We start from the raw sequence: 26,700 nt of genomic DNA on the forward strand, positions 1-26,700 counted from the left end.
CTCCCAATCTTCCCTGCTTTTCCCAGGTGGCCCACTCCACAACTTTCCTCACCCTCTGCAAGTAACACTGTCTCCTTAAAATGAAAATCAAGGCCACCTAAAACGCCACCCTGGTCTGCTCTCCATTCATTCTCTCAGCCGTAATTTAGCAGAGTCTACTGAGGAAGGGAAAGAGGTGGGAGAAGGGAGAGAACTCCACAATACAGGAGGACCAACAGAAAATGACCACCAGATAATACCTAAGTGCTAGTGGAAAATCACCCACCCAAGGTCTAGTGCCCAAGGCCCAGGGCCAGAGGATGCCGGATGACAGAAGGCCCACCCGTCACCTGGCCATCGCACACCTCACAGACCCCTCCCTGGACAGTTCCACTACGACAGGTAAAAAGTGGTAGTGTTCGATCCTTCTTTTGCATAATGCAGACCAAAGAGAGCACTGGGACTTACACGTCCTCATTTACATCAAGGGGATGAAGGGGGGTGTCCAGCCTCAAGAGAGCAGCACCCCTAGCCCTGCAGGCCCCCCAGAGCACGCTGCACTCCCGTCTAGAGCGTGTGCTTTGGCTTCACCGTAAATTCTCTTGTTACTCTACGACTAGTCCTTGAATTCCTTCCTGGGACTGTCGAGAACCCTCCCACCTAGGCTGCGGTCCTTCAAGATCCCCCAGCCTCGCCAGCATCGTCCTGGGAGTCTGCACCGTGCAGATGTGGGGCAGGAGAGTGGGAGCCAGGCAGCCACGGCCTCTGCCCTCGCGGATTTCGGGGCCCATCACTAAGCCGCACAGTAAGCAAACAGTGACATCTGAAAGGGACCAGGCCCTTGCCACGCACTGCTGGCCGCAGGGCTGGACGCGGTGGGGACGCGGTCCCCCCCCGGGAGAGGACTGAGGAGGAGCGGGTGCGGAGGAGCCCCAGCCACCCGCCGAGGCAGGGGTGGGGCTGGGCCGGCCGGGCGCGGCGGCCGACGGCCTGCGCTGGCGCCCCAGGGGGCCCGGAGCGCGACACACAGCGGGCGCGTTGGGGACCCGGCGCCTCCGAGGCCGCGGCGTCGGCGCCGGCGGCGTCCAGTTCTCGGCGCAGGGAGGAGGGCCGCGCGGCCCGAGCGGCCGAGGGGAACCGGCGCGGGGCTCGGCGCGACCTCCCGAGGGCCTCCCGCAGCCCACGGCGCACGGTGAGCCCCGGAAGCCCTCGCGGGCCCACTGCGGGCGGGCGGGGGGCGGCGGCGCGGGGCGGGGGCGCTGCCGACTCGGGCCCCCTCCGGCGGGAACCGCGGGGCCGCGCGGCCGGGGCCGGGCCTGTCCCGTCGGCGGCGGCGGCGGGGGCCTGGGGCGGCCTCGCCTCCCGCGCTCCCCGGGGGGCCGAGGCGCGGCGAGCTCGGGGCGCCCCTGCCCGCCAGGCCCTGCCGCGGGCCCCCGCGACCTCCGGCCTTTTTACCTGACTGAAAATAACCCTTGTCGCGGTCGGGGAAAGGGCCGGCCTGCACGAGGCAGCTAGTCGGCGGACTGCGGTTCCGCGGGGACACCCCCGGTTCACCTGAGCGGCTTTTCCTGCCAGCCCTCTCCCTGCACGCGGGAGGAGAGTTTATTTGGCAGAAGCTGGCTCCCCGTGGGTCGTGACCCGGCCTCTTTTTCTTACCAGAGCACGGCGCGCGTTTGCGCCGGGCCTTCGATGCTCTTCTGTTAACTGGGCCTCGGTAGCGGCCGCCCGGGCTGCGCGTTCGCCGGTGCGCGGTGCCCCGCCGCGTCCCCCGCGCCGCGCGGCTGGTGGAGTGACGGGCTGTAGCTGCGGGGGTTCCCGGACGGGAACAGACCGGTGTCTTTCAGTTTTTGGCTATGAAAAAAAGAGAAAAAAGCTGTTCGTTGAGCACTGTTTGTTGTTGTTGTTGTTGTTTTTAAAGATTATTTATTTATTTGGAATGAATCCCTCATAAGTCTTAAGGTGTACACTGCAAAATGGCCCTAAGGAAAAATTATTTCTCGAATCTGTACATTCCTCAGCGTTAGGGAATTCCTGGCCCAAGGAGCTTTTCGGCCGATTTTGTTGACTTCTCAAGGGGCCTGAGTGGCCTGCCCCAGGACGGATCTTACCTGGAGCTTTTTTTTTTTTTTTTTTAATTTTTAACTGCCTTAGATTCCTCTTAGACAAACCACTGCAGCCCCAATACAATTAAACCTAAGTCAAGGTAGAAATTCAGTGGAGACATTTATGTTTGAAATACTCTGAAAAGTGAGTGCAAGGTTGCTAGGGAAGGGATTTTTAAAAAATTGTACTGATGGGTAAATGAGTGGCTATTCAAAAAGTTTTCTTTGAAGACATGTAAAGGTTTCAAGTGAGTGACATCTTCCCCATCAGGAAAGAGGAATTTGTTTTTCCATCCTCTTCACTTACGTTATAAAGTCGCTTTCTTTTAATAGAGGGGGAGATTTTTTTGTGATTTGTCATTTTCTAATTTGGTCATATAATCCTGAAAATTAAACGTATGGATACCAGTTTAGAAATGACCATGGAGTAATACATTTCTCCCAAGTTTTAAACCAAAGCCTTCCCTGTCCTTCCGGCGAGTTTGGCTGAAGTAGGACCCTTCCCCTCTGTGGGCCTGCTACTTCCCTCTCCTAGGGAAAGCAGTACTGTGCATGCTCACCTGTTGGGGTCTCCAGGGCCTGACTCTTATTTTCTCTGAGCTCAGTGCCTAGCTACCTCTATGCCGGACGACTTTAGAATATGACCTATGTTTATGAAATCGGATTCGTTACTCTGAGATCTACATGTAACTTTTTTTTTCTTTAAGATTTATTTTATTTATTTATTTCTCCCCGCCCCCTTGTTGCACTTGCTGTGTCTGTTCATCTTGTTTCTTTAGGAGGCACCAGGAACCAAACCTGGGACCTCCGATGTAGGAGGGAGGTGCTTAATTGCTTGAGCCACCTCTGCTCCCCAATTTGCCATCACTCATGCTTTTCTTATGTCTCTTGATGCATCATCTTGTTGCATCAACTCATCGTGCCCGTCACACCAGCTCGCTGTCTTCTTTAGGAGGCACCGGAAACCGAACGAGGGACCTCCCATGTGGTAGGCAGGAGCCCAATCACTTGAGCCACATCTGCTTCCCTCCGTGTAACTTTTAACAGATATTTCCCGATAGTCATATGAGTGAAGTAGAAATCAAGGATAAGGAGAGATGTGGTCATTCCGTGGTTGCAGGTGTAATCACCCAAGAAACATCAGGGCAGAGCACCTAGTTCTTAGGTTGACTGAAAACTAATTGAAGTAAATAAGTTCTTTAAGGGCAGACGCTTATTTTTCAAATCACTGACAGCACCTAGTATAGTGTCTTTTCATAGCAGGCTCAGATAACTATTTGTTGAAAGGGAAAAACTGAAGGCTGGACGATATCATACAAAAACTTCTGTTGTGAGGGTATACCTCCCCTTGAGTAAGTAGGTAGAACATAGGCTCTACAGAGCATACAAAACCATCTTGAATTTTTAAAAGCATGTCATTGCCTGGCTTTGGAGAGCTTTCAGAACGTCTAATAGGCTATTTGTTGAATGAATAGATTATGTTTTGCTCAGACTGATATTAATTTGTATAGACCATCCAGAGAATTGCCAGTTATGGAGAAAGTAAGTTGGCTTTTTTTAAATGGGATACTCTTAAAATGGAAAATCAGTAGATAGCCCAAAGTATTTTAACGTCTAAGTAAATATTGATTTTTATGCTTTAGTGTCTGCTGAGGTTTTAATAAACCTCAGTTCATAATATTCATGTATTCACATTATTTGTATCCAGTTGGTTTCAGATTTATTTCAGGTTTCACTGGGAGACTTACCAGTGGGCATATTTTTATGTGCATTTGATGCTGCTCAATGATTTTTAATTTTTTGCCTGATATGAATGACCAAAACCATGTGAGTCTTTTAATCGTCTATGTTTATGGTTGTGTTCTGCATGTGCTCCCCTACTTTTGAGCCAGTAGGAGTAACTCCAAGTAAATTTTAAAGTGCTCAGACTTTTCGTAAAGTTTGAAATGAAATATGTAAAGTGACAGAAGTCACAAGACCAGTGAAATTTGTGCAATAAGAGAGAGAATAGAAGGCAGGGTTAGTTCTGCACTTTTTCCTAAACAATTTATGAGATTTGTTGATAGAGAATATTCTTTATGGTGAGATCATGTAGAAATTTTCCTTCACTGGGGTCCTTGATAGTCTTGTCAGAGAGCTGGATAGAGTAAGAGCCAAGGGCTTACATTTGTCTTGTTTGGAGAGGTGGGTCTTGTTAAAGGTCTTGCCTGTAGTATACACTATTAATTATTTGGGAATGAAAAATGACTATTTTTTAGATGCTCCATAAATAATTATTCAATATGTGAATGAATGTTGATAGTTTAGAGAATATTTTTTAAAATGAGTTCTTGATGTCTAACTTCACTTCCAATTTGTGTGTTGTCTTTTATACATCTATATGAAAAGTTATAATTAGGATGGGATTGGGTCATGCTGTATCTTAGTGTGATTTAGTAATATTTGAAGTGTCTTATAATGGAAAACTGGACAATTCTTTTAGATTGGTATGCTGCGTTATTGAACTTTCTAGAATCTCTAAAAGTTGTAGAGCAAAATTTGAACGACTTCCCTAATTCTACTTTGATATACAAAGGATGCCTTATCAAAAGTTCCATTATGCTGTTCAGCTTACTCTATTGCTCTATATCCGCTTTGCTTTTATAGTTACAGGATACCCTCCACTTTCATAAAAGATATAGTAGGGCTTTTTAAGACTCGCAAAAGCCACAAACTTATACCATGCCAATAAAAAAGAGATTTTAGGTACGAAGTGTTTTGCATTTTTACCTTGTGTTCTTTTTGAAATCCTTAGCTTTCCTATGCCCTCTGAATCACTTCTTCTTTAATGCTTTTTTTTTTTTTTTAGCCATTTGTGCTTCTGTCTGTTTCCAACCGAAGAGGGTGCCCACTTTTTAACAAGGAGGGCATGGCCTTGGGCATCTGGGTGGAGGGGTGCTCAAGGAGAGGCTGGGCTAAGGCAGAACCTGGGAGCAGAGAACAGTTGCACCCATTTTAGGGTACAGCTGTCAATCCCAGATCTTCAGATGTGGAGGGCTTCCTGTGCATGTATGTGTATGCTTCTGGTTTTAGTGAAAAGTAAGTAGCACTGCAGTCCAGTCGCTGTGTAGTTAATGGCACGTGAGGACTGGGCTCCAGTTGCGGCCGGGCCCTCCGAGCTTGAACAAGCCACGTCATTTGTGGGCTCATTATTGGCACTGATAAATTAAATGGGCTGCAAGCGCTTATGCTTTTCAAACTCAGAAAGTGAACTAGTCTGTCCCCTGCTGTTTCCCGCAAACTCGACATTTCTTTCAAGTTATCCTTAAGAACAAAAGGAATGATTTTAAAAATGATATTCCACCATAATATAACCTTCTTAAATGAAAATAAAGAGAGCTTTTAAGTTGGTTACCATTCTGTAACACTGATGCTCCCAGAAGATGCGTCCTGTTTATCCTGGAGTTGTAGGTATTCCCTCACCTACCTACTGCCTCTCACCTCTGGGGCTTCTCGTGCCTCCATTTGAGAAGCAGGGGACCCAGAGGATCTCTCAGGGCTCTTCCAACTCCAGGATGCTATAATACTTGAAATAAACTTTTAAGAAACTCTAAATCCATAATGGAAAAATATGATTGGCCAATTTGCAAGATTTGACTTTCTTCCAGAAAATTAGAGATTGCAATTCTATTGTACGTAAACACCGTTTCATCAGAAACTGCATGCAATTTAAGAGATGGACTGCAAAATTAGAAAAATCCTTCATAGTTGTCATCTTTGTTGCTCTCAATCTTTCTTTGCTGCAATTCTGCTGTTTTCTTTCCTGCCTGCTAATTGGATTAAAGGCTGTTTTGCCAGCCATGGCATCTGGAGATGACAGTCCTATCTTTGAAGATGATGAAAGGTAAATGTCTTGTATTGCAATAAAATTAGCCTTTGAAAGATTCAAGATTGTTCAGAAGAGTTATTTATCCAGGTTACTCTGATAAGAGCACATTAGAAAAAAAAAAAAAGCAGAGTACATGATTCTGCTTTTCCTGCTATTTTTTTTCTTATTTTTTTTGTCTCTATGTATTTATTTTTTAATGTTACATTCAAAAAATATGAGGTTCCCATATACCCCCCACCCCCCTCACCCCACTCCTCCCACAGCAACAACCTCCTCCAACATTGTGGTACACTCACTGCACTCGGTGGACACATCTCTGAGCACGGCTGCACCACATACCTGGCTGGAGTTGGCCATCACTAACACAGCGTCCTTTCCCACAGGACCGGGATGTGAGGTCTCCAGATCCCTCACATCACAAAGTTCCTGGCAAACACTTCAAAATGATCAAAATCCATTTACTGTCTCTGACGTAGAACTTTTACATGGAGAGGGGTTTCGAGTACATGAAAAGTAGGAAGTGGTTAAGACAACAGGCTAGAAGCAGAATCGTATATTTAAATCCCATCTCTGTCACTTATTGTCACTGTGGCTTTAGGTAAGCTACTCTCAGCCTCAGTTTCCTCCTCTGTGAAATAGGAATAATAATAGTTCCCTTCTTATGGTGAGGATTCCATGTGTTAGTATATTTAAAGACTCTTATAAAAAAGTGAGCGGCACACAGCCCTTAGCTCTGATAATTATTGCTGTAATAAACTTTCGTTCTCTCAAAGCTAAAAATCTGTCTTAGAACAATCTAAAAAACATGTGTTTAAATTGTGCCAGAAAGTTTTGACAAGGCAGAATCCTTTACTTTTCAAAGTAAGACTTCCTATAGTAATGTCAAGAATTACCATTTGTCATATTTCTTTTGAATCATTTTTATCTGTTATGAGACGTTTCTTCCATGACAGCTCATTTTTTCAGTTTTAGTAGAATAAGTTAGAATTCTTTCTGTTGAAACAAACCCCTAGTTATTAGTTTGTATGGAAGGTTTAGAGAGTTCTCGTTTTGGGGTGATTGGATCTGAAAAAAGAAAAAACAAAATCAAATACTGTGCTTTTGAAATGGGGGCGGGGTGGAGGGAAGTAGAGTCTTTTTACTGACCTTTCCAAGAACTATTGTGTAGCCTAGCCTAGAATACGATCAAGGATAAACTGGTAAATTCTTAATCCTATTAATATTAAGGTGACTTAGTTTGGAATTACCGGACTATATACCCATATATAGTAGTTTGTGTCTTAAAGAAGGAGTGAATAAGATGGGAAGAAATAGTTTTATGTTTGGGCATTTGCAGTAGAATTTCTTCGATAATATCACTTTAATATTTTGTAATTTTAGGGGTATTTAAAAATCTGATATTTTTATCTTGGAAGGATTAATTGGTTGTTTCTATTGCTGTTTTTGGCACATTATAACTCCTTTATTTTATTCTCTTAGCCTTCCTTATAGCCTGGAAAAAATGACAGATCTCGTAGCTGTTTGGGATGTTGCTTTAAGTGATGGAGTTCACAAGATTGAATTTGAACATGGGACCACATCAGGCAAACGGGTGGTATATGTAGATGGGAAGGTAGGAAAAATGTTACTTTGTAAAAATGGTCCTCAAAGAAGCCTGGTTTTATTAATGTGGCTTCTTCATGTGTTAATTCAGGTTTTTTTTCTTACAGTTGTTATCTTTATGTTTTTGGCCTATATCATTTTGCTGTACCAAGTAGATTAATGATACTTATAGAATTCATAGAATATAACGTCTAATATTTAAACTTATTTCCAAAAACTTGACATCATGAATGAATAAAAGTCCATATAAATAGCATTGCCATTTAGTCACTTTAATTGTATTTCTAAAATTAAACGTTAAGTTTTTCCCCATGCATGTGTTTTCAACTTTTATATTTTATCATTTAGGAAGAAATAAGAAAAGAATGGATGTTCAAATTAGTGGGCAAAGAAACCTTCTGTGTTGGAGCTGCAAAGACAAAAGCAACCATAAACATAGATGCTGTCAGTGGTTTCGCTTATGAATATACCCTTGAAATTAATGGAAAAAGTCTCAAAAAGTATATGGAGAGCAGATCAAAAACCACTAACACTTGGGTATTACATATGGATGGTGAGGACCTGAGAGTTGTGTTGGGTAAGTTAATGCTGTTTCTGCAGGATTTCTTGCTTTTTCCTGATGGTTCCTCTGACTATCCTGGCCTTTTAGGGGAGCTTTGAGTAGGAGAGGGAGTGTAAGTGCAGCTGTATTTCTAACGTGTCCTGTGTGAATGAAGTAGTCACACATATACGACTGTTTTATATCTGATAGTTTTTATAGTGTATATTTGTGGATTATAAACTTAGGTTTACAAAAAAAAGAAATATTAATGTAGACATTGGTTATTATTTGGTATTTCTCTTTTTAAGAATATCTTAAAGACAATTGGAAATTTAAGATTCATCAGTAAGGAGAATTTTTCTCTAGATAGCAATTGGTTTAGGACTACCTGAGATCAAAATCATAAATTCCAATTCCAGATAAAGTATATTGAAACAAGAAAGTAAAAGGGAATTGAGCTTTAACCTGAATTTCTATTTTTACAAATTGCTGTATTCTGTATTCTCAGTTTCTTTTGGCCCTACAAAACTCACAAGACAAATATTCACCAGTTATTATCTTTCCTATTTTCTGGTTACTCCTGGTATTTCCTGTTTCTCATATCCCTAAATTAAGACTGTTTAGATTATCTCATGCACTGATTCATTTTTTTTTTTAGATAATATTTACTGAGCACCTACTATATGCTGGTTAGTGTACCAGGCATTGAGAATACATGGATGAAAGGACCCGAACCATGCTGTAAAGAGTCCATGTTTAGTTGGAGGCTAGCAAATACTTTTTATTTTTTTTTAGAATGAAAAGTGTTTATCAAGTAATAAATGCACATTGTTCAACAAACCCTTGTATAATTTATTTATTGGAGATACTGGGACATTTGTTTTGAAGTGTTTCCTATGGCCTGATTTTGCTGATTATGTCCCTTTGATGTTCTTGTGTCTTATTTCCTGTAAATTAGTCGTTGACTCTGAAGAATTGATCAAATTTAGGTTTTCTTTTTTTTTAATTTGGCAAGACCACTTTATACATTTTTTATGTTTTGTTTTGTTTTTTAAAGATTTATTTATTTATTTCTCTCCCCTTCCCTCCCCCACACTTGTCTGTTCTCTGTGTCTATTTGCTGCGTCTTCGTCTGCTTCTGTTGTTGTCAGAGGCACTGGAAGCTGTGTTTCTTTTTGTTGCGTCATCTTGTTGTGTCAATTCTCCGTGTGTGCGGCGCCATTCCTGGGCAGGCTGCACTTTTTTCACGCTGGGCAGTTTTCCTTACGGGGTGTACTCCTTGCGCGTGGGGCTCCCCTACATGGGGGACACCCCTGCGTGGCAGGGCACTCCTTGTGCACATCAGCACTGTGCATGGGCCAGCTCCACACAGGTCAAGGAGGCCCGGGATTTGAACCTCGAACCTCCCATGTGGTAGACAGATGCCCTAGCCTGGGCCAAGTCCGCCACTTACATTGTTATATCAAGAGGCACTTGGTGTTTATTGTCTCTTTATTTTTATATTGGCAGCCATTGATGCTTTGTGCCTAGATCCATTAATTCATTAGGGGTTACTAAATGGTGATATTCTGATTATATCATTCCTTGTTTATTAGGTAGAATATATTTGTAATGAGAAACTTCTTGTCATCTGCTATTTGGTTACACAATGGTACATTTTGGATAGGAAATGCAGGATAGGGAAACGGACTTGGCCCAGTGGTTAGGGCGTCCGTCTACCACATGGGAGGTCCGCGGTTCAAACCCCGGGCCTCCTTGACCCGTGTGGAGCTGGCCCATGCGCAGTGCTGATGCGCGCAAGGAGTGCCCTGCCACGCAGGGGTGTCCCCCGCGTAGGGGAGTCCCACATGCAAGGAGTGCACCCGTAAGGAGAGCCGCCCAGGGCGAAAGAAAGTGCAGCCTGCCCAGGAATGGTGCCGCCCACACTTCCCGTGCTGCTGAGGACAAAGAAACAAGAAGGTGTGCAGCTGACGACAACAGAAGCGGACAAAGAAACAAGACGCAGCAAATAGACACAGAGAACAGACAACGGGGGGGGGAGGGGGGGAATTAAATAAATAAATAAATCTTTTTTAAAAAATAGGTTTAAAAAAAAAAAAGAAATGCAGGATAAGTGCTTGATTTTCTCTTTTATTTACCAGTTTTCAAAATATTGAATTAGCTCATTCAAATAATGATTTTTAAATCATTATTAATGCAGTAATAATTAAATTATTTTCATTATTGACGTTCAGATTGTCCCATCTTTGGGTTGGATTTGGGTCCTTTTGACACACCTTTGAGAGACTGATACTTGGTATTTTGCTATCTGGTATTGCTTTCTGGTATTACAAGATGTTCCAGGCTCATTTTGAACATTTCCTGCCCAGACCAAGAATCAGCCATTTCCCCAAGAAGTCTTGGTTTCTATTAGAGGACAGGTATTTCAAGAACATAATCTGGGCATGTGCTAATGATGCCCATTCATAGTTTCTAAGTTTTCAGTGAACAGAGCAAGGAAATTTTATATAACAAAGATAGATAGATAGATAGATAGATAGATAGATAGATAGATAGATAGATAGATAGATAGATAGATAGATGGATGGATATAGGTGATAGGTAAAGAGGACAAAAAGAATTTTGCTTTCTAGATAAAATATAAGTTCATACTGATTCAAATTCAGGAAGATAAGGTTTTTACTTAGCCTCTTCTAACATATCTCCTTTCTTCCACTCTGGGAATCCTTGTTCTCAAGGACGCAAAGAATGATGGAATTAGATTATCATGTAATTACTCATTTACTTTATGTCATTTTATATACATAATGGTATCATTTAACAGTACCAATACTACCACAATGAACATGATTACCAAAAACAGGTTAAAGCACTTTTTTTTGCTTATCCTTCTCCAGTTGTAGTATAATCCACGTTGTGAGAGCACACAGCCCTTTCTGTCTCCCCCTAACCCAAATTTAGTTCTACAAGTAAGTGTTTATTGCTCCCAGGTCCTCATGTTACTGTTTCTCTGTCATCATTTTGGTTCTCTGAAACTTGTTCTCTATTACATTCCTCAGGAAGCACTCATGGGAGCAATAGTCCTTGATTTCTTACATTTGTCCGTGTCTTTTATACTTGAAAATAAGTTTGGCAAGCTAAATTCTTTGCTCACTCTTTCTTTGAGTATCTTAGATATGTTGCTGTACTTTTTTTCTGGAATAATAAGTTATTGTCAAAAAGTTTGATGATAATCTGATTTTCTTTCTCTTAAAAGTGTCTTGGTGTTTTTGCCTGGATACCTAAATACTTTTTTCCTTTTTCTTTAAAGTACAATAAATTTACTAGACTATGTCTTGATCATGGTCATGCTGGATTGATTTTCTCAGATACATGGTCAGCCTTCTCAATATGTAGAGTTCAACAAAAATTTTTTTTAAGGAACATTTCCTTGAATTATAGATTTAGTGTTCCGTCTATTTCTCTGCATTGTTTTTTTCTTCCTCAGGACTTCTGTCATATATACTTTGGATATTCTTGCCTGTCTTCTTAATTTGTCAGTTTCTTTCACATCATTTTTATCTGTTCTTAAAATTTCTTTTTGATTTTAAAAAATGTCTTCTGTTTCACCTTCTACTTCTCATAAAGCATTATTTGTTGTGTTTATTTGCTTTTGTTTTCCTTTAGTTTAGTCTTCATTTCAGAAATGATTTTTACTTTTATCCCTAATTCTTTATGGAGTTCCATTACTTCATTTCTCTGTTTCTCCAGTCATTATTTATGTTGTTCCTTTATGTCTTATATTATTTTCTTTTTTTTTTTCTTTTTCTTCTGTCAGTAGTATGTGATTTTATAAGAGTCTCTCCCCCAGCCGTGGGGATGCACAAGTCCCGGTTCGGCAGGCAGGCTGCAGCCACGGGCTGCAATGAAAGTCCAATAGAGTTTCTTGATGAGTTCTGGTTATATGATTTTCTTAACTTCTATTAGCTCATTTGAAATAGGATCTTAAGTAGTTTTTATATTTTCTGTAGGCATGTCTTTCTGATACTTTTATTATCTGAAATGAGGGTTATCTGTTCATTATTCTCTTTTTATCTTCTTATTTTTTATGGAGTGATAACTCAATGCCTTTTTCTGTTCAATTTTATCTGATTATTTTTTCTTCCACCTTTTCTGTTCATTTCCAAAGATTAACGAACACCCTTTTCCCCAATTCTGCACAGGTTAACTATCACCTTTGTATTCTCCAACCTCATTCTATTTTCTGGTGACCTATATTCTAGTTATTAACTCTGTGAGTTTACACAATTTTTTTAGTTCATAATAGCATAATCATGCAGTATTTTACCTTTTGTGTCTGGCTTGCTTCATTCAACATAATGTCTTCCAGGTTCATCCATGGCTTCATGACTTCATTTCTTCTTACAGCTGCATAATATTTCATCGTGTGTATACACCACAGTTTGTTTATCTGTTTATCGATTGATGAACACCTGGGTTGTTGCCATCTTTTGGCAATTGTGAATAACGCCGCTATGAACATCAGTGTGCAGATGTCTGTTTGTGTTCCTGCTCTCAGTTCTTCAGGGTATATACCTAGTAATGGTATTGCCAGGTCATGTGGCAGATCTATATTCAACTTCTTTAGGAACTGCCAAATAGTCCTGCACAGCGGCTGTACCATTCTACATTCCCACCAACAGTGAACAGGTGTTCCTACCTACCCTGGAAGGGCTCGTGGGACATGGCAAACCAAAGGCTGAGTCAGCCTTAGGCTCTGTCCCTCTCTCTTCCTTTTCCTGTGGAGGCGGATCCCCGTGGCCCCCTCTGTCTGTAGCCACCAGCCTGAGGCCAGAGAATTCAAAATTGTGTGCTCCTGGGGTGGGAGGAGAGCACTGATGGCTACAGCTGCAGCTTCTCCTCACACTCTTTTTGTCGAGATTCTTTTCCTGTGTCCCTCTCTTTTGTGGGTGGTGTCCAGCCTTTGCCTGGTGTCCTAAACCCTAGAACATTTTTTCCAGACCAATTCTGCCTATCCTCTAGCTGTTTTCCTGGGAGAGAAGTGAGCCAAGTGTCTCTTTAATCTGCCATTTTCTCTAAAGTGACATTTGTTTTTCTGAACTTGGAGAGGGGAGTGTGATTTGGGACAACTTTCTAAAACTTTATGGTCTTGAATTCCTTTTTCTCTTTTCTCAAGTGTTAAAAGTAATAATAGGTGCGTACTTTCTGATAACTCCGTTTTGTTGCTTTCCCCTGCTTTTTTTTTTTTTTTTTTAAAGATTTATTTATTTATTTAATTTCCCCCCCTCCCCTGGTTGTCTGTTCTTGGTGTCTATTTGCTGCGTCTTGTTTCTTTGTCCGCTTCTGTTGTTGTCAGCGGCACGGGAAGTGTGGGCGGCGCCATTCCTGGGCAGGCTGCTCTTTCTTTTCACGCTGGGCGGCTCTCGTTCACGGGCGCACTCCTTGCGCGTGGGGCTCCCCCACGCGGGGGACACCCTTGCGTGGCAAGGCACTCCCTGCGCGCATCAGCGCTGCACATGGCCAGCTCCACACGGGTCAAGGAGGCCCGGGGTTTGAACCGCAGACCTCCCATATGGTAGACGGACGCCCTAACCACTGGGCCAAAGTCCGTTTCCCTCCCCTGCTTTTTAAATAGATCTTCTTCCTTTACTCACTTGTCCCTGGGGTGTTCCCTTTGGATTCTCTATCCAGAGGTTTCTTCTCGGTGTGCGATTTTGCCCTGAAAGGGTGCTTTGCTGCCTCGTGTTGAGGGCCCACGGGGCCCATGCTGCCCATCCCTTTCAGACCTCTCCATGGGCCTCCTCTACTCATGGGCAGCTGCAGCACACACAACTCCTTCCCATCTCAGCTGCTCTTCTCACTTGGCCCTCCCAGCCTTCCAGCTGGAACAGGAAGAGCTCCTTGGGGTCATAAAGTCCTCAGAGGCCGGGGGCCTCCCTCGGCTTCCTTCTGCGTGGTTTTCTGCTACCTCTTGGTATTTCAGAGTTTGTGGTACAGCTACTGTCTGTGGGTTTTTGGTTTGGCAGTGTTGCTTTATCTGTTTGTGAGGGGAATTTGATGAGGCTAAAAAATAAAAGGATGCCTCTGCTGCCACTTCTACTCCCTTCCCAATTGACTCTTACAGTTTTAAATTTACTTCATCCCCGATTGTGTAAGATGAGGCTCTAAATCTTCCAACTCCCTCCTACATTTCTTCTCCCACATTTACCACCTCTCAACTTCCATCTCTTCTACCTTTTCCTTTACAATGTCAAAATAGTTAACATTTGTATTCTGTTCTGTAGCCATAATTAAGTCTTGTTTTTTCTATAGATTGACTTTAAAATTTCAAAACCAATTACCAACATTTATATTATTTTGGTTATATAACTATTTTACATAGTGGAGCTACAACTACATTCTTTCTCTATGATTATATTGTCATACCCCTGTGCCACTCATGGGACATTGTTTTTGGTGTCAAGGTCAAGTTGGTTTTCCATTCTATAATCTCCATTTGCTCAAATTATATTCATTTTAGTTGCCTTCAGAGTTGGCCTATGCTTCTTTGAACAGTGTTTTGTTTGTTTTCCCTGCCTTTTCTCATTGGTTTTCTCTTTTCTTATTGGAAGGTGTGTGTGTGTGTGTGTGTGTGTATTTTCCCATATTCCTCATGTCTGTCAGCATTTTTGCTTATGTGTCTATTGCTTGGGATTTCTTTCATTATTTTAATAGCCAAAGGGGTGCTGATGCAAAATACGAGAAATCGGTTGATTTTTATAAAGGATATTTTTGGGGGTAGGAGCTTAGAGTTACCAGGCCATAAAGCATAAGTTACTTCCCTCACCAAAGTCTATTTTCATGTGTTGGAGCAAGATGGCTGCCGACGTCTGCGAAGGTTCAGGCTTCCTGGGTTCCTCCCTTCCAGGGTCTTGCTTCTCTCTGGGTTCAGGGTTCCTCTCTTCCTGGGGCTCCAGCTTAAGGCTTCAGCATCAAACTCCAGCATCAAAACTCCAACATCAAAAACCCCCAAGTCTGTCCTTTGCTATGCTTTTTTTATCTGTGAGTCCCCATCCACCAAAGGGCAGGGACTGAACGCCCTACTGGCACAAGAGGTTTACGTAATTACTTAATCAAGTAAACCTATGAATCCGATATAATCTAATATGCCCAGAGGAAAAGATCAGTTTACAAACATAATCCAATATTTCTTTTTGGAATTCATCAATAATATCAAATGGCTACAATTATTAATGACAATTTTTTGGGAATCTGTTGACTTCCTGTTTCAAGTTGGGTTGGTTACTTTCTGAGCCTGCTGCATAGCAACTGTCCTGAGATTTCTTTCATGGAACTCTTGGTTTGGTTCCTCCATGTATTGAATCCCACAATTCCCAATCTCACCTTTGTTTACTGGACTACATCCTTAAGTAATTTCCTAAAAAAGAGTATCTAGAAGATAAAATTTTACTTGACCCTTAGGCTAAGTCGATCTGTTAGCTGAGTATAGTACTTTAAGTTGAAAATAATTTTCTCTCAGAATTTTTAAGTCTTGTTCCAGTATCTTCTATTCCCCATTATTTCAAATGAGAAGTTTTATGTCTGTTTGAATCTCATCATTTTTTTCTTTCTGGGAGCTTGTTTTATCTTTTGTCTTCCAAAATTTCATAATGATTGTTTAGGAATGCAGTAGCTAACTCTACAATAAAGTTTGAGAACCACTGTATCTCATTACATTCTGATAGAAATTTTCGTTTAAAAGGATTAGAATTATTTTTTTTAAGTAAACTGAATAAACTGTTTATTAAACCATCAAGGGGTAAAATAAACTTTTTGATTCAATTCTACAGTGGCAAATATTCCCCCTCATTAACATTCCACCTAAAACACAGCTAAATTACAAATAATGTAATCCGACCAGAACTTGAAAATACTTGTATCATTTATCACTCAGTGATATAACAGAGAGGGAGTGCTGATCTAGGTCTTCTTGATGAGTCAAAGACACAATCAAAATCTCATATGCCTGAAGGTTAAATTTTATTTACTCTATCCACTGGAATATATCCCAGCTTAAAATTTTCATTAAATCAAAGAAAGATTTCATGAGTCAATCTCCCCTCCCCTTAAACAATAGGTATGGAAACAAATTAAGGGTAAGAGTTGGGCTTGAAACTGCACTTTATTTGTGACTGTAACACTCTTTCTCTCTCTTTTTAACCTATCAGCCATAACCATGCAAAAGGTTCTCCTCTGAATGAAACTGCTTCCACAGCCCGCTGGCTGTCCGTAGGTAAACTATAAAGTCATTGGATTTGTAGTTCTCTCCTCTATCACAGCACTTCTAAGCAGAGGTAGGAAAGACCATCCTTAAAAAATTATCTTCTTCATTGTAGAGAATTTCCAAAAATAAAACCGACAAAATGCGAACCCGTGCCCCTGGTGAAGGCCCAAGGGCCGCGGATCCCCCCCTCCTATTTGAAGAATTAAGTCCCCTGGAGTGTCGGAGCCTTTGTAGGGCGCTTGCTGATAACAAATCCACCAGGGCTCCAGGCGACTGCACAGGAACGCCTCCCACCACTCTCATTTGCCGATTCTTTGGACGACCCAGTCTTGCTGGCAGAGAGGGCAGCGGTTATTCTGTTTTACCCACAGGGACCTGCAGCAGTTGTGGAAGGAATGGTTACATTCTCCCCAGACCACAACATGACCCTCATTTGTTTTCAGCTCGACACCTAAGACAGGCACCCATCGCCTGGACCCTGCAGGTAGCGCCTGTATCGCACTCCACGTCCCAGCTCCACATGGCCACCCTGAGCCACTTCTTGAGCGAGAACATTTTATCGGCCCCCGACTTGGAGCCCGCGCTCCCCAAGTGAGAGGACAGGGCGCCGGGCTCCTCGCCGTCTTCCACGTGGGCCAGGGCGGTGGCGCGGGGCCGGCGACCGAGACACCGAGACGTTGGGCCGAGAGTGGCGGAGAGCTATGGCTGGATTAGCATTATTGTCAACAAATTTGAACAATTAGGATTTTATGGGTTTTTTTGTTTGTTTTTTTTTGAGGTACTGCGGGCCAGGGATTGAACCCAGGACCTTGCATATGGGAAGCTGGCGCTCAACCACAGAGCCACATCAGCTTCCCTGGGTTGTTTTTCTTTCATTGGCTTTGCTTTTTGTTTATTTTTGCTTTTTCAGGAGGCACAGGGAACTGAACCCAGGACCTCCCATGTGGGAGGCTGGCCACATCACTCCCTCATATTAAGTTTCTGTAGATGATGAAATCCAGCCTTTAAAATAATTTTTTAGCATTTAATCAGCTACTTTGCCAACATCGGAATATAATTGATGTTAAATGGATTTTTGGTTACTGATTCAATCTATTAGCAAATGATTTGTTGAGATCTTCTATTCCTTCTTTAGTTAGTGTTGATGGTTTGCGTGTTTCTAAGAATGTGTTCATTTCATCTAGTTTATCTTAAATTTCTCTGCATACAGGTGTTCATAGTATCCTTTTTGAGCCCTTTTTATTTTAGTGGGGTCGGTAGACACTACCCCCATTTAATTTCTGATTTTAGTTATTTGTGTCCACTCTCTTCTTTGCAAGTCCAGCTAAAGATTTATCAATTTATTGATCTTTTCAAAGAACCAACTTTTGGTTTTGTCGATTTTCTCTGTTGTTTTTATTCTCAGTTTCATTCATCTCTGCTCTAATCTTTGTGAGTTCCTTCCTGGTCCACACTTGGAGTTTAGTTTGCTCTTCTTTTGCTGGAGCCTCCACTTTTGAGGTTAGGTCTCTAATTTGAGATCTTTTCTTTTTTCTTTAAAGATTTTATTTATTTATTTATTTATTTATTTATGTGATTTCTCCCCCCGCCCAGCTGTTTACACTTGCTGTCTGCTCTCTGTGTCTGTTTATTGTGTGCTGTGTCTGCTCGTCTTCTTTTTAGGAAGCACCGGAACCAAACCTGGGACCTCCCATGTGGGAGAGAGCCACCCAGTTGCTTGAGCCACCTCCGCTCTCCACTTGTGTCTCTTACTGTGTTTCATCATTGTATCTCCTCGCCGGGTCATCTCATTGCATCAGCTCAGCTTACTGCACAGCCCATGGCGTCAGTTTGCTGTCTTGTTCATCTTCTTTAAGAGGCAATGGGAACCGAACCCAGGACCTCCCATGTGAGAGGTGGGCACCCAACTGCTTGAGCCACATCTGCTCCTCTCTACTTTCATTTTTATTTGGCTTTTTGTATTATACCATAGTGAGTACCTACTCGTTTCTATCTGGATATATTTTTTCCTTTATTATCTCTGTGATTATCATAGTGTTGAAATGTAACATCCTAATATGTGACAGTCATTTCTGGTTTGATATTAACTTCAATAGCATACACATATACTGTTTCTATACCCATTTATCCCTTTACGTTTTTTGGTACTTGTCACAAATTATATCTTTAACATCGTATGTCTAAAACCATAGATTTATCATTGCTTTTGATGCCTTTGCATTTTGGCACCTGTAAGTAGTAAGAAGTGGGCAATACACTAGCATTGCCATTTGTAGTTACCCAGATGCTTCCCGTTACCACAGATCTTTGTTTCCTTATGCTGCTCTGAGCCACTGTTTGTGTCCTTTCCTTTCAGTCTGAAGAACTCCCTTTAGCATTGCTTGTAGGGCAGGTCTAATGCTAATGAACTCCCTCAGCTTTTGTTTATTTGAGAATATCTTAATCTTGCCCTCATTTTTGAAATTCTCCTGGGTATAAAATTCTTGGTTGCCAATTGTTTTCTCTCAACACTTTAATATTTCAACCCACTGTCTCCTTACCGCCATAATTTCTGATGAGAAATTGGCACTTAGTCTAATTAGTACTGCCTTTTAGGTAACACATTGTTTTTCTCTTGCAGCTTTCAGTACTCTCTCTTTATTCTTTGCATTCAACAGTTTGACCCCCATTCAGGGAACTTGAAGACAAGACAATTGAAATGAGTCCAGCTGAGGACCAGCTAAGAACAAAGAATTACAAAAAAAAAATAGCCTAACAGACCCGTGGGAGCCCCAGAGGGAGAAGAAGAGAAAGAAGCAGAAGGAATACGCAAAGAAATGACAGAAAACATCCCCAATTTGTGAATGTGAATATGCACATCCTAAGAAGCCCCCTGAAAATCAAACAGGATAAACTAAAAGAGAAATGTGCGCAGATACGTGGTGGTCAAACTGTTGACTGTAGAATACCTTAACTCATTCCCAACTGATGGGCCTTTGGGAGTGCTTCTAATCTGTTGCTGTTAGAAATAGTGCTGAAGGAGGAGCTTTGTTCACATTCATCTTGCAATGTGTTGCAGATATCTTTAGGATAAATTCCCCAAAATGGAAAAATAGGATTGCTAGGTCAAAGAATGATTGCATTTGCAATTTTAATGAATTTTTGCCCAGTTCACCTCCTTGGAGCTTTTATCATTTTTTATTCCCATAGCTCTCTCCTCACAAGCTCTCCATTCAACAGAGCATATCAGACTTTTGCATCTTTGACCTGTCCTTTTCCCCATTTTCTTTTAGGTTGTTGATCTTTTTTTGCCCTGATTTCTAGGAGACTATATTAGTAAGATTAGCCCTTTGTTTGCGTTGTGAGTTTCAAATATTTTATTCCAGTTTCTCATTTATCATGCACCTTTGCTATGTGTGCATGTTTTTTTTCAATCATGCAGAATTTTATATTTTTACATAGTTAAATTTATTCCATTTTTCATTTATCACTCCTGGATTGGCTGTGCTCTTCAGAGGCATGTCAATAAGACATTGTAGAAAATCCGAGTACACGAATATGTTCAGTAAGTGACATACTTGAATAAAACTCCAGTTCCCACTCCCATTGTGGGTTATTTTAGCGCTGTGTGCTGTGGTCATGCATTGGAACAGGCTGGGTTTCCCTGCAGCTCTGGCTGTAGGCCCTTCCCGCTCAGGCTGGCACTGAGGCAGTGACCCCGTCCTCATCTCCAGGATCCCTCTGCCTTTCTGTCCCTCTAACCCCAAGGGCCTTTCTCCACTCTCTAAGTGAGGTTTCCATTTAGTGGAGAGGAAATAATCCTCTTAAGGCTAAACTCCTGCAGCTGATGGCCTCCTGATCAGAGTCAGCCCCCTCCTGTCCGGGTGCCTCCACCTTGTCCCCAGGCAGGTTTTGACCCCTGGACCCCTTGTGCACATAGAGGTATTACTTCTTCATTGTAATACCCCAAGCGCCTCTTCCGACTTGTTGATGAGCGCTGTCTTCTCTTCTGCGACCTCAGGACACTAGTATTCACAAGTGGTGTGGCAGTTCCCCCTCCACACACACACCCGCCTGAGGTTAGCTCTGGCAAGCTGGCGTGTGCACGGGTGTCCCGGCAGCCTTTTGCTCTGTAGTGTGGGCACTGCCCTCGGTGGGGTACCACTGATCTACCTTTGTTTTTTTATGATTCAGTAATTTCTCCCCAAAGTAAAACCATTATAAAAACGAATAGAGATTATTGTGGTATCTGAGGCAGGTTAGTTTAGGGAAAGGAAAGACGAGTCTAAGACCTGGCAGAAAAACCCTACCTGGAAACTCCTGGAGGGAAAGACCCCACCAAGAAGGCTGCCGGAACTACCCCCCAAGAACCCCATTTGGAACGACACTGGAACTAGATCTCCTTCAGGGTCAGGGAAAAGCCGGGGATCCCTCAAGGGGCCTCATCATTGGCCCCCTGGGAACCGACGGGTGAGGCAACCAATCAGAACAGCAGACAGTGGGGCCCCCTTCCCCAAACATCAGCAAGGGGAGGGATAATTAATAGTTTAGTAAAGGTAACCACACAAGACAAATCTCTCTCTGCCTGGAGGCACCCGCATCTGCAGGTTCAGTTGTGTAATCCTGTATCTCTGTACACCTCCGGCCTAAGCCTGCACGTTCTCAAGTTCTTTTATGAACACAGCTAAGAAACGAGAGCAATCGGTCATCCCCTGACTTCCCCTGACTTTAATATCCCGTCAAGAAACTGAAGGTTAAATTTCTAAGCCTGACATGTTGTCTGTCCTGTATGACCCCCGTGGCAGTTTTTGGTGTTCTCTTCATGCCATCGTCCACCTGGGGTGGGGGTGGGGGGGCGTTCTGTGTGGAAAAGTCCCTCCTTGCATTCGTTTTTTTTGTTTTGTTTAAAGATTTATTATTATTATTTTTCTTTCTCTCCCCTTCCTGCCCGCCCTCCAGTTGTCTGCTCTCTGTGTCCATTCACTGTGTGTTCTTCTGTGTCCACTTGTGTCAGCGGCACCTGAATCCATGTCTCTCTTTGTTGCGTCATCTTGCTGCGTCAGCTCTCTGTGTGGGTGGTGCCACTCCTGGGCAAGCTGCACTTTCTTTCGCGCTGGGTGGCTCTCCTTATGGGGTGCACTCCTTGCGCGTGGGGCTCCCCTATGCGGGGGACACCCCTGCGTGGCAGGGCACTCCTTGCACGCATTAGCACTACACATGGGCCAGCTCCACACAGGTCAAGGAGGCCCGGGGTTTGAACCCTGGACCTCCCATGTGGTAGGCAGATGCTCTATCTTTTGGGCCAAGTCCACTTCCCTGCATTCGTTTTTTATGCATCCTCCTTTAAAGATTGTGCTGTAGCTTTATTTTTACATATCTTCATCAATTTGTATTAGGACCATAATTTTATCTTAAAAGATTGTTTCATGTTTTGTTTTTGTCTGTGAATAAACAGTTTCTCAAAATCTTAGACGTTCAAAGCCATGAAAAAAGTTGAGTTTTTAAATACAATGGAGTTTCAGAAATCCAGTGTATCAAACCTTTCCTAAAATAGTTAACTATGAGGAGTTAACTTTATTTTAAATCACAGAATTCTAATTTTTTTGTTCCTGTTGCTTTTGCAGAAAAGGACACTATGGATGTGTGGTGCAACGGTAGAAAACTGGAGACAGCAGTAAGTTGACCTTTGGTTACTCCTAGTGCCATGTGTATACGCTACCATTAAACATTTCTGTCTTTCTAATTATGGAATTTTATAATTAGCCCAGTTCCCCCCAAAAGAGGTATTACATCCTCTTGATTCCAAACTCTGGAGATCTTCCCTGGACTTTGCATAACGCAGTGAGAGTTTGAAAACAAATGGAGTTCTGAGCTGGCCCCAGCCTCACACTCTTCGTTTCCTCTCCTGGGCCAGGCGCAGGTCTAAAAGAGCTCCCAGGTTTAGAAACAGTCCCCGCGCCTCCCAGGCTGGTGCAGTCCTGTGTGTCATCCATGTTAAGTGGTGCTTTATACCATATACCACATATGCATAGAACTCCCCTGGGGGCTTGTTAAACTACGGGTTCTGGTTCCGGCGTTTCTGCAGGTGGTGCCACGGTGGCTGGCCCACGAACCACGCTGCGAGTCGGGAGGCTTCCACACTATACCCACAGCAGGTAAAGCAAGGCTTGGAAGGCGGTCCACACAATCCCAGATGACACAAGGACAGGCGGGAAAGGGCACTGTCAAAATCCCAGAAGAGGGAATCGGGGACCAGCAGTGCCAAGGCAAGGAAAGGGAGGCGTCCCCACTCAGGTGGCCAAGCACACGTTTGGCGTTTTCTATCAGGCGGTGACATTATGATGGTGTGGGTGGGTGGATTTAGGAGCGAATTCAAGAGGTAATGAAATAACAGTAGTAGAAAGAAGCAGAGCTGTGTGCCTCGCACATGGGAGAGAGTGAAAGCAGGAGACGTCCTGGGAAGCAGGGGTGTGGGCCAGGCTGCGCTCACTGTGAGATTCCCACGGGTCACGGCTGTGCAGCCCTACAGGGTCCTGCCCCTGGTCTCCCCCGAGGCCGACTCCACCCGCCTTCCCGATGGCTCCTGAACGCCAGAGCTAGGTAAGGAGACCCTCTTTTCTCTGCTTACAGCTGAGCCAGCTGCATGTCGTAGCTGTGGCTGTCATTATCAGGGGGACAGAAAGTAAGGAGAAGGGCATGGAGGGAAGGAGACTGCAAAGAATTTATCCAGCAGACAACTGAGCCCGTACTTGCTCTTGTATAACTGCTTCTGAAGAGGTGCCAAAGCCAGAAATCAAATTACAGAGATGAATGCCTTTTTGTGTCTTCATCCTGGTAGTAGTTCTTACAGGAAATTTAACCTGGGCTCACTCAAAATTGATACTAGTGCTTGAGCTCTTCTCTGGGTTCAATCTGAGTCGTCTTTCATGCAGCGTGACTTGGAGAGAGCTCTTGAGTAGCTTATGGCCCCCTTTGGAACAGCTTCAGTTGCCATTAGCATGCGTCAGGTGCCTGTTTGGTGCCCAACTCCAAGTCTGTGGCCTTTCCTTTTTTTCTCCCCCACCTGGAATTCCCTAGATGGACAATCACTTCCTCCCCTGCCCCCTCCTAAGGACTCTCCTGCGCCAACATAAAGGGAGTTGAGTTGAAGGTAATTAGAAGTGTAGTTGTAAATACATTGAAAATAATGGCCCTCAACAATGTCTCTGTTCTTAGTAGTTCACAGAAAACAGCAGGTGCCTGGGAAATGGCTCATTGTAACTCACTTGCCCCTCACTGTAACTACAAGGTTCCCAGGGCAGTCTTGTGGCTCAGTGTCAGGCCAGCCTTCCCCAGTGCTGTGCACACCCACAACAAACCGCCCTCCCTGCCTGCGAGTTAGGGTTCATTGTCTTTTTTCTTTTCATATCAAAGCATCTCAAAGCATCATGGCCAGGATTATGTATTCATCAAATCACCAAGAAGTTACATACAGGGATGGTATGAACCCAACCTTGCTTTGCCCTCCAAATTGATTTTTACAGACGTAAAACCTAAAGGCTCTTTTTCAGTGCTTACTATAAAGAGATGACAAGGAGACTTTGCAGTCAAAGACACCGCTCATAAAGAGCCATGGGCCAAATTCTTCTCAGAGCGAGGAATGACGTTCTTTAATGCATCCTGTCCTTTCTTTGGTTAGGGACAGTTAGCCATGGGATAGTGCTCTGTCTTTGCTTCGGTGGCCAGGAAACTAGTAGCCAAGTTTTAAGTCTGGTTGTGCTTTCTTTGCTTTCTGGCATAATTCATTTTTATCTTCTAAAGAGACTTCTCTTATCTCCTTCTCTGTACTACTTAACTTCTACCATTTTAATCTAAATTAGTACTGTTAAATAGAAATAGAATGAGCCACAGATATAAGCCTTCTCCAGTGTCCACATTTTAAACATTAAGTGAAATTAATTTTAATAATCTAATTATTTAAACCATTATATCAAATATATTATCATTTAACATATAATCAATATAAGTTACTAGTGAGTTACTTTACATTCTTTACACTATGTCTTCAAAATCTCATGAATATTTTATACTCACAGTGTGGCTCATTTCAGACTAGCCCCATTGTAAGTGCTCAGTAGCCGCTTGTGGCCAGTGGCTGCTGTACTGGGCAGTGCAGGTCTAAATACAGTGGTGTTTGGTTTTATGTGGCTGTGTATTTTATCGTAAGCCACCTTAAACCATGAGGAATCACATTTTCAGAGTGGTTAAAAGCACTCCATCCCTTAATTAATCACCAAGTTATTTACCCACCCTGTACCTCAATTTCCTCATCTATAAAATGAGAATAATGATAGTACTTATATTGGGCTATTGTAAGGATGCATATAAACTGTTCCTGGTATATAATGAGTTACTAATAACGTTTGCTATCATGTGTGCCTTTTTTTTTTAATCCTGGTACCGGGGTGGGGGATTGAACCTGGGACCTCGTAAGTGGGAAGCTGGCGCTCAATCACTGAGCCACATCTGCTCCTCCTGAGTTGGTTTTTTCATTTGTTTGCTTGTTGTTTTTGTTTTTAGGAGGCACTGGGAACCAACCGCTTGAGCCACATCCGCTCCCCCATGTGTACCATTTTTATTTTTAAAAATGGAATGGTGGGGAGCAGATGTAGCTCAAGTGGCTGAGTACCTGCTTCCCATGTATGAGGTCCTGGGTTCAGTCCCTGGAACCTCCTAAAAACATAAACAGATGAAAAGGCCAGCGCTCATTGCGGAGCTGATTAGCTTAGTGGTTGAGCTTCCTATGAGGTCCTCCCCAGTAACTTCTAAAAAAGTTTTAAGTAGACTGTATATTTACAGAATATATGTTCTAGATACAGCCATGAGACGTACATTTTTTTTCCCCCAAAATTTGAGATTCTTAGGGATTGAGATTCTTAGGGATTCATAGTAGACATGTAAAAGCATCTAAGTATAGGCTTTAGACTTTAATTACATAAAACTTAACTTTTAACTAGCATATCGTTATACCACCAGTATTTTCAGATGGTGTTAACGCTCCAGGCAAAGAGAGATGTTTCTCAAACACTAATTCCTTCTTTTTCTGGCCTAGGGTGAGTTTGTGGATGATGGAACTGAAACTCACTTCAGTATTGGGAACCATGACTGTTACATAAAGGCTGTCAGTAGCGGGAAGCGGAAAGAAGGGATTATTCATACTCTCATTGTGGATAATAGAGAAATCCCAGAGATTCTCGAATGATGACGTCATGTTACAGAGTTTTACTCTCATGAAGTAAAGATTAGGACTTTTAAGTTACTGTGGAAGTTGAATGTGTTCAGTATGTATTTCTTTGTACATTTTGTCTGTGCTATTTTTACTTTTTAGTTACTTGAAACTGTAATGTTCCTAGGGTCAGAGAAATTATGTACAATCATTAAAATTACCATTTATTTTGTAAATAATGTAAAATGTTTTAAAGCCAAATAGAATAAGATATGGACCAAAATCACTAATGTTTTACAAGAGGAACCTTTACTATAATGAACACTGTAAAATAAAATTGGTACTGCTTGATTCATATTTCTCAAAACTGATAAGTCCTCATCTATTTTTCACCTGAGCCGATCAGTTGTTTCCCTAGTTTAAAGCAGTCGGTACATAATGATGTGACTGGCTTTATAGGAAGAAATGAGAAACACTTGATCTCTGGACACATATTAAGAAAAGGTCAAACAGTATCACGTGAGACTTTTAATTTTAAATACTGGGTTTCTCAAATTATAGTTGTTTTCTTTAATCAGCACAGTGAGGACAAAAGGAGGAAAAAGCAAACGTCTTTAGACCAGACTGCACCGGGTGCATCTTCAGCAAATGTTTAAAACCCGGAGCCGCGCACCCGTCTGGAAGTCACGACAGTGCGTTTGTGCCTGAGCAGGCCCGTCCCCTCCCCTGACCTCTTCCAGTCTCCTCCCGACACTCACAAGACCAGCCACACCAGCACAGTAGAGGACTGAGGGCTGTTTGTTTCACGACTCTTCTTTGAAGGTCTTTCAAGGTAGAGGGAGTTTATTAACGAGCCTTGTATTTGGGTGGCTCACATTCAGCTCCTCAGTCACACTCGCCACGTTGCAGGTGCTCAGTCAGTGCACGTGGCTAGTGGCGGCCCTCTTGGACAAGGCAGGGCATTTCCATCCCCATGGCGGGTTCTATTGGATAGCACTGGTCTAGGTAGATTGCCTCAGGGTTAGTGGGTTGTGGCATTGGCAGGATTTAAATCCAGATTTTTTTACTCTGGAACCCATACCCTTTACTACTATCTCCCTGTCGCTAACATATTTCCAAAAGAGTGTGGGCAGAACAGAGGGAGAACCGATTCAAACATCT

At 42.7% G+C, this 26,700-nt stretch overlaps 2 protein-coding genes across 22 annotated transcripts in view; one reads left to right on the forward strand and one right to left on the reverse strand.

Annotated features, from left to right (window-relative positions):
• Positions 1–1,806, reverse strand: part of CEP70 (centrosomal protein 70) — a 98,221-nt gene extending 96,415 nt beyond the window's left edge. For 9 of the 19 annotated variants that reach the window (XM_058295048.2, XM_058295046.2, XM_058295040.1 and 6 more), the window contains exon 1: positions 1,636–1,743. The gene's annotated coding sequence lies outside the window, so the exon portion shown is untranslated. Of the gene's footprint in view, positions 1–1,434; positions 1,558–1,635 lie in introns of those variants that run through there. The other 10 variants (XM_058295053.2, XM_071214521.1, XM_071214541.1 and 7 more) reach the window with 7 other exon arrangements.
• Positions 653–25,913, forward strand: FAIM (Fas apoptotic inhibitory molecule). 3 transcript variants are annotated; one of them, XM_004453761.5, is made up of 6 exons: positions 1,080–1,171; positions 5,906–5,964; positions 7,429–7,561; positions 7,900–8,128; positions 21,959–22,008; positions 25,426–25,913. In XM_004453761.5, the coding sequence occupies exons 2-6, from the start codon at positions 5,921–5,923 to the stop codon at positions 25,573–25,575; spliced, it is 606 nt and encodes a 201-aa protein (XP_004453818.1). In that variant the 5' UTR covers positions 1,080–1,171; positions 5,906–5,920; the 3' UTR covers positions 25,576–25,913. The 3 variants fall into 3 exon arrangements, with proteins under 3 accessions (XP_004453820.1, XP_004453819.1, XP_004453818.1); XM_004453763.5 differs by lacking the exons at positions 1,080–1,171; positions 5,906–5,964 and adding an exon at positions 653–784; XM_004453762.5 differs by lacking the exon at positions 5,906–5,964 and having other exon boundaries at positions 966–1,171.
• Positions 25,914–26,700: the final 787 nt, after the last annotated feature.

This window comes from Dasypus novemcinctus, chromosome 4 (genome assembly GCF_030445035.2).
Source record: "Dasypus novemcinctus isolate mDasNov1 chromosome 4, mDasNov1.1.hap2, whole genome shotgun sequence".
NCBI classification, from domain to species: Eukaryota; Metazoa; Chordata; class Mammalia; order Cingulata; family Dasypodidae; genus Dasypus; species Dasypus novemcinctus.